The sequence below is a fragment of the Oncorhynchus clarkii genome, chromosome 19 (genome assembly GCF_045791955.1).
Source record: "Oncorhynchus clarkii lewisi isolate Uvic-CL-2024 chromosome 19, UVic_Ocla_1.0, whole genome shotgun sequence".
Taxonomy (NCBI): Eukaryota; Metazoa; Chordata; class Actinopteri; order Salmoniformes; family Salmonidae; genus Oncorhynchus; species Oncorhynchus clarkii.
The window spans coordinates 48,503,702-48,521,757 of NC_092165.1; the positions used below are offsets into that span (position 1 = coordinate 48,503,702).

General features: G+C 45.9%; 1 protein-coding gene and 1 pseudogene across 1 annotated transcript in view; one reads left to right on the forward strand and one right to left on the reverse strand.

Moving 5' to 3' along the window:
* Positions 1 to 14,427, reverse strand: part of LOC139374508 (trafficking protein particle complex subunit 12-like) — a 37,599-nt pseudogene extending 23,172 nt beyond the window's left edge.
* Positions 14,428 to 14,818: 391 nt separating this feature from the next.
* Positions 14,819 to 18,056, forward strand: part of LOC139375343 (EARP-interacting protein homolog) — a 52,579-nt gene continuing 49,341 nt past the window's right edge. Inside the window, exons 1-2 of the mRNA XM_071117038.1 lie at positions 14,819 to 15,001; positions 17,277 to 17,360. Of these exons, the coding sequence (XP_070973139.1) occupies positions 14,960 to 15,001; positions 17,277 to 17,360 (126 nt within the window). The 5' untranslated portion in view covers positions 14,819 to 14,959. The remainder of the gene's footprint in view (positions 15,002 to 17,276; positions 17,361 to 18,056) is intronic.

Consider the following 18,056-nt stretch of genomic DNA (forward strand, 5'->3'; position numbering starts at 1 on the left):
AAGAGAAACGACAGGCCTTAATTACTTAAAGACATGAAGGTCAGTCAATCCTGAAAATTGCAGTCTCAAAAACTAAGCGCTATGATGAAACTGGCTCTCACGAGGACCACCACAGGAAATGAAGACCCAGAGTTACCTCTGCTGCAGAGGATAAGTTCATAAATTCATGAGAATAACTGCACCTCAGATTTCAGCCCAAATAAATGCTTCACAGAGTTCAAGTAACAGACACATCAACATCAACTGTTCAGAGGAGACCCTGTGAATCATGCCTTCATGGTCAAATTGCTGCAAAGAAACCATTACTAAAGAACACAAATAATAAGAAGAGACTTGCTTGGGCCAAGAAACAGGAGCAATGGACATTAGACAGGTGGAAATTTGTCCTTTGGTATGGAGTCCAAATTTTGGATTTTTGATTCCAACCGCTGTGTCTTCGTGAGATGCAGAGTAGGTGAACGGATGACCTCCGCATGAGTGGTTCCCACCGTGAAGTATGGAGGAGGAGGTGTGATGGTGCTTTGCTGGTGACACTGATTTATTTAGAATTCAAGGCACACTTAACCAGCATGGCTACCACAGCATTCTGCAGCAGTATGCTATCCCATCTGGTTTGGGCTTAGTGGGAGTGTCATTTGTTTTTCAACAGGACAATGACCCAACACACCTACAGGCTGTGTAAGAACTTGTTGACCAAGAAGGAGAGTGATGGAGTGCTGCATCAGATGATCTGGCCTCCACAATCATCCAACCTCAATCCAACTGTGATGGTTTGGGATGAGTTGGACTGCAGAATGAAGGACAAGCAGCCTACAAGTGCTCAGCATATGTGGGATCTCCTTCAAGACTGCTGTCAAGAGTGTGCAAAGCTGTCATCAAGGAAAATAGTGGTTACTTTGAAGAATCTCAAATCAAAAATATATTTTGATTTGTTTAACATTATTTTGGTTACTACATGATTGCACATGTGTTATTTCATAGTTTTGATGTCTTCACTAATATTCTACAATGTATAAAATAGTAAAGATAATGAGTAGGTGTTTCCAAACTTTTGACTGGTACTGTATGTACAGACTCAGTGAGCATAGCCTTGCTATTGAGAGATGCCACTGTCGGAAGACCTGGCTCTCAAGAGAAGACAGGCTATGTGCACACTGCCCACAAAATGAGGTGGAAACTGAGCTGTACTTCCTGCCAAATGTACGACCATATTAAAGACACACATTTCCCTCGGATCACACTGACCCACAAATAATAATAATAATTTTTTATTTCTTTTTTGGGGTTAGCTAAACTCCCATATCTATTTGGTGAAATAGCAGTGTGCCATCAGAGCAGCAAGATTTGTGACCTTGCCACAAGAAAAGGGTAACCAGTGAAGAACAAACACCATTGTAAATACAACCCATATTTATGTTTATTTACTTTCCCCTTTGTACTTTAACTATTTGCACATCATTACAACAAATGACAACAAATGATATGACATTTGAAATGTCTCTATTCCTTTGGAACGTTTGTGAGTGTAATGTTTACTGTTAATTCTGTATTGTTTATTATCTATTTCACTTGCTTTGGCAATGTAAACATATGTTTCCCATGCCAATAAAGCCCTTTGAATTGAATAGAGAGAGGGAGAGACCAGTCACAATAGACAGTTTCCTTCCTATACTGGAGCAGAGGTGGTCCATCATAGGAGATTTCCCTGGGACACTAAGCAGGTTTCCATCTAACCTTTTTATGCCAGTAAAGTACATGTCAGATAAAACATGTCATGACAGGCCTGATGGAAACAGAACATTTGTTGGTAAACTTTCCAAATGTTGACAAAACAAAATACGCTAGAAAAAGGTTGGATGTTTTTCTGTTGGTAACATTTACTATGTGAGAAATGTTGGTGGAAACGCTTTCATGTGCAAATATTGATATAATAACCATTATATCAAAGTAAACTTAAAGTCACACGATGACATGTGTGGTCCTCCCACTATGACTCATCAGGAAAGCATGCAGTTTATTAGGCTACAGATTAAATAAATTATGAACTTCACAGGGTGGTGAAAGTGCAAGGTGATGAGCTTGATGCTCCTTTTCAATAAATATTGAGTTGCTTATTCTGGTGACATGATCATCAATGTTTGTCTGCCATCTGACAAATGAAAATAATTTTGTCCAGAATAACATCATCATATAGGCTATACCCTCACTGTATCTGTGAGCTGATGGCTGGAGAGCACGTGCCAATACCAGAGTGGGAACACATGCTATATAATGCAACATTTTGCTATATAAGGAAAAACAATGTGAGAAAACCATCAGAAGAGCTGAAAATGCAACGGAAACCCATTTAACTTGTCTTTTTTATTCGGTACATGGGTATCTAAGCGCAAAAGTTATTTTTATGTGCTCTATGTCATTAAGCACAGCCTTTGTCTTCGGTGCTTATTGTTCTTATGCAGATTTGATAATAATTCCTTCAAAATTTGTTGCCAATTGGATGGAAACGTAGCTAGTGAAAGACATCCTTTCTCTCAGTCAAATGTTCTGTTTCCATCTCTTCTTCCCTTGCTCTCCCTCACGTACACACTCTCCCTCCCCCTCACCCCCTTGCCAGGGGTGCCTCTAAATCTTCATTAGGGGGTGAAATGAAGCCGAAAACGAGAGGCGGGGAGACGGCCAGAAGCAGCTGCATCCACTGAGACAGAACCCAGAGCCCCCACAACAGCAACACTTCCTCACCCCCTCCCTATATTTGGCTCTTGCACTCACTGGGGATAGGCTCTATGATGTCTATGATGTACTGTACATACGCTCACACCACCCTTAGTATATCCACCATAGAGCCCAATGTAGTGGCAGCAAATCAGAAGTAGTGCCATCCCTGGTCAGCGAGGCTTCCAGCCAGGCTTACTGTGTGTGCTCATGACCTAACATGTCCTGCCACCCCACCTATGCACACCCAAACACTAGTAATGTGAAGAAAAAAAAAATCTAAACAGTTTCCTATCGCAATATTATAATCGATATTTTGACTCCAGGTATTGATCAGAAAAAATGTCATGAAATAAAAAGTAGCGTAAGCTAGCGCTAGTCGGCTGTACCTACGCCCAAAAATGTTTCTTCCTATAGCTTGTTTTCCATTTTATTTTTAAATGGTGTGCCCACATGTTTTCAGCACTTTGATCAAAACAAATGTTCTCGTGCTCTGTCTAGTCTCTCTGCAGCAGACATACACAGAGTATACCAAACATAAGGTACACCTTCCTAATATTGAGCATAGCCTACAGTAGATTTACGATTTTATTACTTCTAAACAAAATAACTTTTTTGGGTTCTCGTAATCTTACAATGATGTTTTGATTCTTGCTTGGACAGTTGCTAATATTATATTTGGTTGTGATATTTGAAAAATAACTATTTTTGATACTTATTTTCCACCATGATTTGCAAATAAATTCATTAAAAATCCTACAATGTGATTTTCTGGATTTTTAGTTGAAGTGATCCTATGATGAAAATTACAGGCCTCTCTCATCTTTGTAAGTGGGAGAACTTGCACAATTGGTGGCTGACTAAATACTTTTTTGCCCCACTGTAGGCTGTAGCAGAAGCTAGCCAAAGAGACATTTTACAGGTTGAAGTGTTTTTTTAAGTTGATTTGCGATGACGACACAAACATAGTAAACAGGACATTCATACGAGGCTTAAAATCAAATTATAATCCAAAAGTAGTGTGAAACCCACTCATAAGCAACATGTAAATAGAGGCTTTTTTGCTAGCATTCTATAAGGGGCTTGTAAGGTCCTGGGTGTCGTGAGGGTGAAATGAGGCGCAGGAAAGCAGAGAGTTCAATAAAGTGCTCCTTTAATGCACACACGGTGAACCACGGCCACCCCACTTTTGGATGCTCAAACAAAATGCCTGAGACACAGGGAACGAAAACAGTCTAGCACTAGATACACCGACAACAGCTGGTGCAGGGGGGGCCTCCTCCTCCGGTACCCCTCGGCATGGCCACGCCCAACTCCATCGGAACAGGAGCGGAGGTGCTGGGTAGTGGAACGCACAGGACCCTCTCCGAACGCCCGCGGGCAGCCAGCAGATTGTCCAGTCGGATGGACATGTCAATCAGCTCATCTAGGGAGAGAGCGGTGTCCCGACACGCTAGCTCCCTGCGGACGTCCTCCCGGAGACTACATCGGTGGTCGATAAAGGCCCTGTCGTTCCACCCAGATCCTGCTGCCAAGGTCCGGAACTCCAGCGCGTAATCCTGGGCGCTCCTTATCTCCTGCTTGAGATGGAATAGACGTTCTCCCGCTGCTTGGCCCTCTGGAGGGTGGTCAAACACGGCACGGAAACGGCAGGAAAACTCTGGGTAGTGCTCCTTCGCTGAGTCTGGGCCATCCCAGACTGCGTTCACCCACTCCAGAGCACGACCCGTGAGGCAGGCGATGAGGACACTCACCCTCTCTGCTCCCGAGGGAGTGGGTCTTACGGTGGCCAGGTACAGTTACACTTGGAGTAAGAACCCCTGGCACCCCGCCGCCGCTCCATCATAATCCCTCGGGAGCGTAAGACGGAGAGCGCTGGAGCCGGGGGATGGGGAGTCCGGAGCTGGGGGAGCCGAAGGTGGAGAGAGGAGACCACTCCTCTCCCATCGGTCCATTCTCTCCATTACCTGATCCATAGCCGTTCCGATCCGATGGAGAACGGTGGTATGGTGGAGAACCCGTTCCTCCATCGATGGGAGAGGGTTGGCCGCTGCTCCTGCTGACTCCATTTTACCGGTGCGGGATTCTGTAAGGTCCTGGGTGTCGTGAGGGTGAAATCAGGTGCAGGAAAGCAGAGTTCAATAAAGTGCTACTTTAATGCACACACGGTGAACCACGGCCACCCCACTTTTGGATGCTCAAACAAAATGCCCAAGACACAGAGAACGAAAACAGTCTAGCACTAGATACACGAACACGTACGTCTGTAGCAAAAACCAGGGTTACAATAATCAATCCCACACAAAGAAACGGGCGGGCCAGCTGACTAATAAAGCCCAACTAATTACAACAAACTCAAAACAGGTGTAATCAATAAACACATAAGGAGGGGAAGAAAAGAGTCAGTGGCAGCTAGTAGGCCGGCGACGACGACCGCCGAGCGCCACCCGAAAGGGAAGGGGAGCCACCTTCGGTCAGAGTTGTGACAGGGCTCCCGAGTGGCGCAGCGGTCTAAGGCACTGCATCTCAGTGCTAGAGGTGTCACTACAGACACCCTGGTTCGAATCCAGGCTGTATCACAACCAACCATGATTGGGAGTCCCATAAGGGCAGCGGATAATTGGCCCAGCGTTGTCCGGGTTTGGCCAGTGTAGGCCGTCATTGTAAATAAGAATTTGTTCTTAATTGACTTGCCTAGTTAAAGTGTACATTTAAAAATATATATACAAAAAATCCCTTCTTGTTCTGCCACCAACTTGCACGCATTGCCCTTGTGCGGCAATGTTTGCAAACACAGAAAGGGGTCTATGGGCTGTAGTAGTAAAGGCCAAATTAAATATTTTATCCACAAAAAATGTATACCTAAAGGGGTCCAAAAATTCTAAATCAAATAGATAAATGTTCCATAGTATGACAATCATAAAACAAATCCATGTTATCTTAGACCCACCCCCCCAATAAGACCCCCCCCCCCCCCCCAATAAGACCCCCCCACCCAACAACATGAATAATAGAATGGTGTATCCCAAGTGTGAATCATTTCAATTAGAAGAGGTGGGAGAGAAAACAGTAGAGTGATAATGTCAGGATTGATCATTTAGCTCCACTCATAATAATCTGCAATAAGAGGTACTCGGATCCTCCCCAAATCAAATGAGAATGAGATAAAATACACATTATATTGGCTGAAATTGAATGAGGAAATGCCGATGAACACAATGCGTATTGAGCAGGGCCACAGTGCAGAGCTAAATTAACACTCCCTCGTCTCTCACACTGGAGAAGGAAGTGGATTAGCCGTGCATAGTGTTTGCACACAGACACCAGCCAGGGAATCAACTTCATTTTAGCTCATCCCTTTTAATTCACCTATACTAAAAGGTTCAACAGAAGCCCTTAAGAGCATAGACATGTGCACGCACACAAACACACAGCTGGGGGAGAGAGAACTAAGAGGATGACAAGTCAGCTATTGTCAGATCATACACTGTTTGACTAGCCACAGTTCTGAGGGGTAGCAGTGAGTGATTCCATAGGAGAGCAGTTGAAACCAAGCAGGCCTTGGGCAGCCAGCCACCAGGGAGCTCCATCCCAACTCCATAGGAGAAGAGCCTAATACTTCAATAGAATGCCACTGGATTCCCTACTCACTCACACACACACACACACACACACACACACACACACACACACACACACACACACACACACACACACACACACACACACACACACACACACACACACACACACACACACACACACACACACACACACACACACACACACACACACACACACACACACACACACACACGGCTGGATTATTAATTAGCAGCATTGTGGGTTTAAATGGGCTGAGCATTTCTAATTATGTTGAAGATCACAAGTTCAGAGATTTTCTTTTGGTGAAGTAAAAACGCCCCGAAACCAAGCTGGCTGCACGCCCACTGCCAGGGCTCTCGCGAGGTGCCAGCCTCCAGCCAAACACAGTACAAAGGCTTCTCGCCCTATTGCGGGCCCTGTTCTGCATAACACACCAAGTTCCAGTGACACTTCAATTTAGCCACAGCATTTTGAATGAACACAGAGGGGAGAGAAGTAAGAAAGGCAGAGTGCACAATACACTAGCATCTAGGTGTGGATAGTGGTTAACTTGTCTTTGATGGTTTGGTGGAGGGCTGGAGTCCTTGTATTAGCGGCCCTGAGAGAGCCAGACTAGGGCTTTGCCTCCAGGCCAGAGGATGGGCTGGTGGCTGACTGTTCTAAAGACCACAGTAGTTTCTATTTGAAGGCGTCCAGACATCTAGAGCCCTGGGACAATAGAATAAAACAGATCATATGTGAAGTAACTATCTTAGGGCTTGCATAGAAACAATGTATTAAGCTATAATGGCTGTCTTGGAGAGTTCCAAACGATTCTCCTTTGGGCGACATCAGTCATTCACTGATAGACAGACAAACCGCTGACTTAGCATGGCCAAGTCTCAGTGTTGTAAAACATTGTTGAGGTAATGCCAATTCTCTGGCTGTACACCTCAAGGTAGCTATAACGCAGATCAATGTGGTTACATAGGGGAGGGAGCATCAAGGCCGAGGCTGACCCAGCCAAGGTGGGAGTAACACCGTACCCAAACCGGCCGTGCGCAAATTGATTTTGTCCCCCCACACCAAACGCGATCACAACACACATGTTGAAATATCAAAACAAACTCTGAACCAATTATATTAATTTGGGGACAGGTCGAAAATCATTAAACATTTATGGCAATTAAGCTAGCTAGCTTGCAGTTATTAGCTAATTTGTCCTATTTAGTTAGCTTGCTGTTGCTAGCTAATTTGTCCTGGGATATAAACGTTGAGTTATTTGACCTGAAATGCACAAGGTCCTCTACTCCGACAATTAGTCCACACATTAAACAGTCAACCGAATCATTTCAAGTCATCTCTCCTTCTTCCAGGCCTTTTCTTCTTTGGACTTTATATGGCGATTGGCATCTAACTTTCATAGTTACCACAATGACCGACCAAACTCAGTTAACCTTTCAATCAACCATGTGGGTAACCAATGAGGAGATGGGTCGTGGGTATCTGCTTCTATAAACCTATGAGGAGATGGGAGAGGCAGGACTTGCACCATGTTCAGCGTCACAAATAGAACTGACTTCTATTTTAGCCTTTGGCAACAGACGCTCAATGGCGCGCGCAAACAGTGTGGGTGCAATTAAATAACATGTATGTTTACATTTATTTTGCGACGCGAACGGTGTGGTCAGCATGTAAGGTGGAATGATGTTGATCATACCTCCCCCGGCCCCCGCCCTGTCCTCCACTGGACATTTGGCCCCAGCACACAGGCTCCAGGCCCAGACACCAGCACACTGGTAGGAGAGAGAGTTCATTGGCCGCAGAGGAAGAGAGGGAGAGGGATGGCGGGGGAATGGGGAGGAGATAGTTGGCTAATCAAAGTGACAGATTAGCCAGCACTGGGCCCTGCTGAGAGAGAGGGGACGCTGACCAGCCACAGGGAGAAATATAGGCCCTAGGCCAGAATCACTAAGGAGAGGGATTCGGGAGAGGGGGCGACAGGTCACCAGAGGGAGGGAAGGTGACAGACAGAAGACATGGATAATGCTGTGCAAGAGCGGGCAGCAGACATTGGCCACAAGAGAAGGAGGAGAGACAGGTCACACACACAAGCCTCCAAGGAAATGAGGGTGGGGTGAGAGGGAGGGAGGCCTTGAGCTCTGCTGAGCAAGAGGGGAAATGCTGACTAGCCGACTCAGGGGAGAGGACAGACGGGTCACTAGCCCTGAAAGGAAGAAAAGAGAGAGGAGTAGAAGGAGAGAGAACCTGAGGGACAGACAGGTCACTAGCCCTGAAAGGAAGAAAAGAGAGAGGGGTAGAAGGAGAGAGAACCTGAGGGACAGAGGACAGATGGGTCACTAGCCTTGAAAGGAAGAAAAGAGAGAGGGGTAGAAGAGAGAGAGAGAACCTGAGGGACAGACGGGTCACTAGCCCTGAAAGGAAGAAAAGTGAGAGGGGTAAAGGAAGAGAGAGAGAACCTGAGGGACAGACGGGTCACTAGCCCTGAATGGAAGAAAAGAGAGAGGGGTAGAAGGAGAGAGAGAACCTGAGGGACAGATGGGTCTCTAGCCTTGAAAGGAAGAAAAGCGAGGGGTAGAAGGAAGAGAGAACCTGAGGGATAGACGGGTCACTAGCCTTTAAAGGAAGAAAAGAGAGAGGGGTAGAAGGAAGAGAGAACCTGAGGGACAGAGGACAGACGGGTCACTAGCCTTGAAAGGAAGAAAAGAGAGAGAGGGGTAGAAGGAAGAGAGAGAACCTGAGGGATAGAGGACAGCTAATCCAGCACAGACAAAAATGACCTCTCCACAACATTATACAGGGTTGGGGTCAGTTCCATTTAAAGTGACAGTGTGTAGCTATGATATTTGGACTCAGTTACTGTCTGTAAAGTTGGTGCTAATAAGATGTTAGTTGAGCTCTACCACATGTGAATAATGTTCACTCAGTGGTGCATATCACTATTGCCACTGTCTGTAGATCATCAGGGGATTGAATGATGGAGTGAGATAGAGGAGAGAGAGAACACAGCATCTGTTCTCAAAACCTCTCTTACCATTCCTCCTCTTTATCCCTCCCCTCATCTTTCTTCTTTTTTTTATTTATTTTTTTTTTTTTTATTTTTATTTCACCTTTATTTAACCAGGTAGGCTAGTTGAGAACAAGTTCTCATTTGCAACTGCGACCTGGCCAAGATAAGGCATAGCAGTGTGAACAGACAACACAGAGTTACACATGGAGTAAACAATTAACAAGTCAATAACACAGTAGAAAAAGGGGAGTCTATATATACATTGTGTGCAAAAGGCATGAGAAGGTAGGCAAATAATTACAATTATGCAGATTAACACTGGAGTGATAAATGATCAGATGGTTATGTAAAGGTAGAGATATTGGTGTGCAAAAGAGCAGAAAAATAAATAAATAAAAACAGTATGGGGATGAGGTAGGTGAAAATGGGTGGGCTATTTACCAATAGACTATGTACAGCTGCAGCGATCGGTTAGCTGCTCAGATAGCAGATGTTTGAAGTTGGTGAGGGAGATAAAAGTCTCCAACTTCAGTGATTTTTGCAATTCGTTCCAATCACAGGCAGCAGAGAACTGGAACGAAAGGCGGCCAAATGAGGTGTTGGCTTTAGGGATGATCAGTGAGATACACCTGCTGGAGCGCGTGCTACGGATGGGTGTTGCCATCGTAACCAGTGAACTGAGATAAGGCGGAGCTTTACCTAGCATGGACTTGTAGATGAGCTGGAACCAGTGGGTCTGGCGACGAATATGTAGCGAGGGCCAGCCGACTAGAGCATACAAGTCGCAGTGGTGGGTGGTATAAGGTGCTTTAGTGACAAAACGGATGGCACTGTGATAAACTGCATCCAGTTTGCTGAGTAGAGTGTTGGAAGCAATTTTGTAGATGACATCGCCGAAGTCGAGGATCGGTAGGATAGTCAGTTTTACTAGGGTAAGTTTGGCGGCGTGAGTGAAGGAGGCTTTGTTGCGGAATAGAAAGCCGACTCTTGATTTGATTTTCGATTGGAGATGTTTGATATGGGTCTGGAAGGAGAGTTTAGAGTCTAGCCAGACACCTAGGTACTTATAGATGTCCACATATTCAAGGTCGGAACCATCCAGGGTGGTGATGCTGGTCAGGCGTGCGGGTGCAGGCAGCGAACGGTTGAAAAGCATGCATTTGGTTTTACTAGCGTTTAAGAGCAGTTGGAGGCCACGGAAGGAGTGCTGTATGGCATTGAAGCTCGTTTGGAGGTTAGATAGCACAGTGTCCAAGGACGGGCCGGAAGTATATAGAATGGTGTCGTCTGCGTAGAGGTGGATCAGGGAATCGCCCGCAGCATGAGAAACATCATTGATATATACAGAGAAAAGAGTCGGCCCGAGAATTGAACCCTGTGGCACCCCCATAGAGACTGCCAGAGGACCGGACAGCATGCCCTCCGATTTGACACACTGAACTCTGTCTGCAAAGTAATTGGTGAACCAGGCAAGGCAGTCATCCGAAAAACCGAGGCTACTGAGTCTGCCAATAAGAATACGGTGATTGACAGAGTCGAAAGCCTTGGCAAGGTCTATGAAGACGGCTGCACAGTACTGTCTTTTATCGATGGCGGTTATGATATCGTTTAGCACCTTGAGCGTGGCTGAGGTACACCCGTGACCAGCTCGGAAACCAGATTGCACAGCGGAGAAGGTACGGTGGGATTCAAGATGGTCAGTGATCTGTTTGTTGACTTGGCTTTCGAAGACCTTAGATAGGCAGGGCAGGATGGATATTGGTCTGTAACAGTTTGGGTCCAGGGTGTCGCCCCCTTTGAAGAGGGGGATGACTGCGGCAGCTTTCCAATCCTTGGGGATCTCAGACGATATGAAAGAGAGGTTGAACAGGCTGGTAATAGGGGTTGCGACAATGGCGGCGGATAGTTTCAGGAATAGAGGGTCCAGATTGTCAAGCCCAGCTGATTTGTACGGGTCCAGGTTTTGCAGCTCTTTCAGAACATCTGCTATCTGGATTTGGGTAAAGGAGAACCTGGAGAGGCTTGGGCGAGTAGCTGCGGGGGGGGGGGAGCTGTTGGACGAGGTTGGAGTAGCCAGGCGGAAGGCATGGCCAGCCGTTGTGAAATGCTTGTTGAAGTTTTCGATAATCATGGATTTATCGGTGGTGACCGTGTTACCTAGCCTCAGTGCAGTGGGCAGCTGGGAGGAGGTGCTCTTGTTCTCCATGGACTTCACAGTGTCCCAGAACTTTTTGGAGTTGGAGCTACAGGATGCAAACTTCTGCCTGAAGAAGTTGGCTTTAGCTTTCCTGACTGACTGTGTGTATTGGTTCCTGACTTCCCTGAACAGTTGCATATCGCGGGGACTGTTCGATGTTAGTGCAGTCCGCCACAGGATGTTTTTGTGCTGGTCGAGGGCAGTCAGGTCTGGAGTGAACCAGGGGCTATATCTGTTCTTAGTTCTGCATTTTTTGAACGGAGCATGCTTATCTAAAATGGTGAGGAAGTTACTTTTAAAGAAAGACCAGGCATCCTCAACTGACGGGATGAGGTCAATGTCCTTCCAGGATACCCGGGCCAGGTCGATTAGAAAGGCCTATTAAATCTTCTTCCCTCCCTTCTCTCTTCCTCCCCATCTCTTCTGTCATACTCCCTCTATCTTTCCTCTCCCCTTCCCTCATCTCTGTGCTCCTCCCTCTGTGTGAGCCAGCGTTTGTGTGGAGGCAGTGGGTGCAGTCACACTCTGGCACTGCAGCATGAGTCACTACCAGCTCCCAGCAGCCCCAAGAATCAGGGGGGAGGAGTGTACACACACACATCTCACTAGTCAGAACAACCCCAGGGTACACACAGCTCTGTACAACCAGACACACACACACACCTTGCCAACATTTACTGAGCGAATCGAGAAAGAGACTACCCAGTTGTCTCAAATTTGGTGCAATCAATCACAGGTATTGATCAGTGTAAGGTTGACTGGCTGAGTCGGTCTGGAGCTGTGAGGAGCAAAGCCCACTGACATTTCAACAGACCTGCCTGACTCACTCTACTTCTTTTTATTTTTCTCCTTCACTCCCTCTTTACACTGGGGGGCCGCCCACGCTGGCTGGTGTGCATCGGTAGAGTCAGTGACGCACACACACCAGGTGGTATTTTCAGCCTTCGGTCAAGTGGTCTACTCTGTGAGAGGGTGTGTATGTGTGCATCCAGGCAGACTGCAGTCCAGCACCAGATGTGTATGTTTGTGTAAGCAGAGACCAGAAGGCCTTGAAATATGTACACAGCTCCCATGCATTATACATTGGCACAGCAGGAAAGAACTCAGAGCCTGGAGGATCTCCTCCCTCCCTTCTATTCTCTCTCCATCTCTCTGCCGGCTGCTATGGTGCGTACGTTTTAAATACCAAGTGCAGGTCAGGGTTGTTTGCGGGTCAGCGGCTAAGATGGTGGGAGGAGGATAGGGTGATGGAGGAGGAGAGGTCGCTATTCAGACTAATCTTCATGCTTTATGTAGGGGTAGGGGAGAGAGGTGAGCCAGAGAAATGATAGGGTATTTTATGGAGCTGTGCTATTAACAACACCATTCTATGAGGAAGGTGTGACATACTCTAGGTAGTCATCACAGAATATCAAGGGTATCTATCTGCTGCATGCACACTACCCAGACTCAGCAAACATAGCCATTTACACGGTCTTCTATCACTGAATAAGTAGAAGTACAGCGATCTAAAGGTGAAAGAGGTAGACAGCACCTTCTGGTCTCAGAGGGCAGCCATGCGCCGTACCTCTTATCAGCTTCACTCATGTTCAGAGCCTTGGCAAACGGGTAGTCTCCACCCGAGAACAGCTGGGTGAAGGGCTAAGGAGGGTCCGGGGCTGGCTCTGCTGCAGCCTGGTGAAGGGATTGGGGGTTTGTTCAGTCTGGATAGGCCCAAAGAAGGAGTTGGGGTTGGGGGTACCGGACTCTGAAGGCCCAAAGGTGGACAGAGAGGACCCAGAGGAGGCAGAGAGTTGGTGTTCCGGTGGGGCGGCTGACTTTGGGGACTCTGCGTTAGGGTTGCTGACAGAGATGAAGGAGGAGGAGGTGGTGAAGGAGTCAAAGAAGTCAGTAGCCGGGTTGATATGGCCACTGTAAGAAAATAACTTAGTGAGGCTGGCGGACCAGAGGAGCCAGTTTACTAGGGGTAATCTCTGTGCTCCCCCTGCCGCAGCCACTACTGAAGCTGGGTGATTTAATGAGGGTGGGCTGGAAGCAATGTGGCACCAGGGCCTGGGCTTTGGTCTGGCTGAAGATGGTGCACACAGGGATGGGCTCGTCCTTGGTTGTGGTCCCTTTGCTGCTGGCCTCCAGGGGTGTTGCCTCATGCTTAGGGGTGCCTGGGCTGGGGGTGCTGTCCTCTGGGGTTACAGCGGAGACGGAGACAACATCCTGCTCTTCAGTAGTAGGCTCTGGTTTCACATCATCCACTGGTTCCTCAGGGCTAGAGGCTACTGGACTTGTCTGTATCATCGCAGCCTCTATCTTGATCTCAGTAGTGTCTTGTCCAATCAGATCATCCACTTTCTCCTCCTTCTTCGCTTTCTCCACTGAGGTCTCTTTAACCACTGCTGCTGCTGGCTCCTCCTCTCTCTCCTCAAATTGCTCCAGCAGGTTGTCCATGGGAACCACATGTTCCTCCTCACTGTTGTTGGTGGAGTCAGAGATCATGACACTCTCCATCATCTGGTCGTTGAGCTTGTCCATCAGGCTCTCTGAGGGTGTGCTGTGGCTGTCCTCCTGGGGAGTGATGAAGGACTCGCACCCCAGGTCAATAATCTCCTCCAGGAACAGGACAACAGAGGAGGGCGAGAGGGTGGGGGCTGGCTCTGGAGGGATACGGTCTTCACTCAGGTTGGGTTCAACCTCCACTGCCCCTGTGATGTCCAGGGTGACAGGAGTCTCGTTGCTATCCATATTTTCCCTGAGAATAATAGTATGTAGGAATCATAAATCCGGTTACCTAAAAATATGATGTATTGTAAGTACTTTGTCATGTTCTTTACAATGAAATGTATAATACGGACTTAGAATACAATGATTAATTCAATTTCTATGGCTAGTAACTTAGATTGTTGTGCTTTTTGGGTAATGATGGCTAGCTAAAGTTAGCGTGCTAAGCTACAGGTGCTTCAAATGGCAAAAAAAGGACATAACTACCTTTATAAATATATTCATACAAATCACTTGCTTACATAAATAACATGTAGCGATGCATCAGCCTGCCCCATTAAACTGTAAACCAATGTAAACAAAAATAAGGCGCTTTAGATTACCTTTGCTAAGGAACGATGACTGGCTACTGCGCTACGGCAATAGTGCGCCTGCGTGAATCTTCCAGGAAGTGAAATGTACAGTGTCCAACAGGAATCAAATTTCCTACGTATCTGTCGAATCGGTATTCTGAAATATTTTACGCATTTTAAACCGTAAACATCTGCTTTCTCCAGATATATTTACGGACATTCACTGTACGCTACGTAAGTATTTATTTTAACGTTTGCGGAATTAAAATAACATCCAGCGAGGTGATGGAAAAACAGTTTATTTGTAAAATCTCACAATAAACGTAACGCTTTCAAGCAATAATAATAAGCTTGCAACATACGTGGGACATGGAGGACGATGCACCTGTGATATACGGCCTCGAATTTCAGGTACAGTTCCACGTCGGAGATATGCATTCATTAACGTTAGCTGGATTCAGTATAGCTATGTCAGACAACCTCGTCCTGCCACAGTATTTGGGCGTTAGAGACGTCAACGAGGAGTATGACTTGTCGACATCTCTAACGGCCAAATACTGGTGCAACCTTGTCCTAGCTATGCAACTCCAATGTTGACAAATATTCATCTGAACTCTCTTCAATGTCCGTCAACATTGTTGCTTTGCAATGTCATCATGCTTTAGTGATACATTCGTCACGTAAAGCCCTGTATAGGCATAGCATTACATACTGTACATACATGCACTACCGGTCAGGAGTTTTAGAACACCTACTCATTCAAGGGTTTTTCTTAATTTGTACAATGTTCTACATTGTAGAATAATAGTGAAGACATCAGAACGATCAAATAACACATATGGAATCATGTAGTAACCAAACAAATGTTTTTTTAATTTTTATATTTGAGACTCTTCAAATAGCCTCCCTTTGCCTCGATGACAGCTTTGCACACTCTTGGCATTCTCAACCAGTGTCACCTGGGGCAGTCTTGAAGGAGTTCCCACGTATGCTGAACACTTGTTGGCTGTTTTTCCTTCACTCTGCGGTCAGACTAATCACAAACTATCTTAATTTGGTTGAGGCCGAGGGATTGTGGAGGCAAGGACATCTTATGCAGCACTTATTCACTCTCCTTCTTGGTAAAATAGCCCTTACACAGCCTGGAAGTATGTTGGGTCATTGTCCTGTTGAAAAACAAATGCTAGTCCCACTAAGCCCAAACCAGATGGTATGGCGTACTGCTGCCGAATGCTGTGGTAGCCATGCTGGTTAAGTGTGCCTTTAATTATAAATAAATCACAGACAGTGTCACCAGCAAAGCACCCCCACACCATAACATCTCCTCTTCCATGCTTCATGGTGGAAACCACACATGCGGAGATCATCCATCTCACAAAGACACAGCGGTTGGAATCAAAAATCTCCAATTTGGACTCCAGACCAAAGGACAAATTTCCACCGGTCTATTGTCCATTGCTCGTGTTTCTTGGCCCAATCAAGTCTCTTCTTCTTATTTGTGTCCTTTAGTAGTTGTTTCTTTGCAGCAATTTGACCATGAAGGCCTGATTCACGCAGTTGATGTTGAGATGTGTCTGTTACTTGAACACTGAATACTTGAACACTTCATATAATGTTTACATACCCTACATTACTCATCTCATATGTATATACTGTACTCTATACCATCTACTGCATCTTGCCATCTTGATGTAATACATGTATCACTAGCCACTTTAAACAATGCCACTTTTATATGTTTACATACCCTACATTACTCATCTCATATGTATATACTGTACCCAATACCATCTACTGCATCTTGCCTATGCCGTTCTGTACCATCACTCATTCATATATTTTTATGTACATATTCTTCATTCCTTTACACTTGTGTGTATAAGGTAGTTGTTGTGAAAGTGATAGGTTAGATTACTCGTTGGTTACTACAGCATTGTCGGAACTAGAAGCACAAGCATTTCGCCACACTCTGCTAACCATGTGTATGTGACAAATCAAATTGGATTTGATTTGAAGGCTTTTTTGGGGCTGCAATTTCTGAGGCTGGTAACTCTAATGAACAGAGCAGAGGTAACTCTCTGTCTTCCATTACTGTGGTGGTCCTCACCAGTTTCATCATAGCGCTTGATGATTTTTGCGACTGCACTTGAAGAAACTTTAAAAGTTCTTGAAATGTTCTCTATTGACTGACCTTCATGTTTAAAGTAATGATGGACTGTTGTATCTCTTTGCTTAATTTTAGCTGTTCTTGCCATAATATGGACTTGGTCTTTTACCAAATAGGGTTGTCTTCTGTATACCCCCCCTACCTTAATGCTCAAACTCATTAAGAAGGAAAGAAATTCCACAAATTAACTTTTTAAGAAGGCACACTTGTTAACTGAAGTGCATTTTAGGTGACTACCTAATGAAGCTGGTTGAGATAATGTTGTCATCAAGGCAAAGGGTGGCTAGTTGATGAATCTCAAATATAAAATATATTTTGTTTTGTTTGACACTTTTTTGGTTAATACATAATTCCATATGTGTTATTTCATAGTTTTGATGTCTTCACTATTATTCTACAATGTATAAAATAGTAAAAAATAAAGAAAAACCAGTGAATGAGTAGGTGTTCTAAACCTTTTGACCGGTAGTGTACATTAGTTACAGTTTTACAATGTACCAACTGTATTTTGTTTTGCAGGCTCGTGCACTTACTTCTCAGACAGCTGAATCGGATGCCATTCGCTTTCTTGTGGGCACTCAATCTCTCAAATTTGACAATCAGGTGAGTCAAACGACTGCACTTACCAAGTGTAGTACACCTTATAGCTGTAGGGTATTGGTACAGTGTCTGTTCTTCTAATGTGGGGCCCACTTTTGGATGTAATCTAAAGTTGTACTAAAAGCGTACTATATATTTTTGATGGGAACAACATCCACAGTGGACTCACTTGATCCTTTATCTGATGTAGCTCTTTGGCTGTGTAGTGCTGTGCGGACCAGGTAGTGCTGTGCGGACCAGGTAGTGCTGTGCGGACCAGGTAGTGCTGTGCGGACCAGGTAGTGCTGTGCGGACCAGGTAGTGCTGTGCGGACCAGGTAGTGCTATGCGGACCAGGTAGTGCTGTGCGGACCAGATAGTGCTGTGCGGACCAGATAGTGCTGTGCGGACCAGATAGTGCTGTGCGGACCAGATAGTGCTGTGCGGACCAGGTAGTGCTGTGCGGACCAGGTAGTGCTGTGCGGACCAGGTAGTGCTGTGTGGACCAGGTAGTGCTGTGTGGACCAGGTAGTGCTGTGTGGACCAGGTAGTGCTGTGTGGACCAGATAGTGCTGTGCGGACCAGATAGTGCTGTGCGGACCAGATAGTGCTGTGCGGACCAGGTAGTGCTGTGTGGACCAGGTAGTGCTGTGTGGACCAGGTAGTGCTGTGCGGACCAGGTAGTGCTGTGCGGACCAGGTAGTGCTGTGTGGACCAGGTA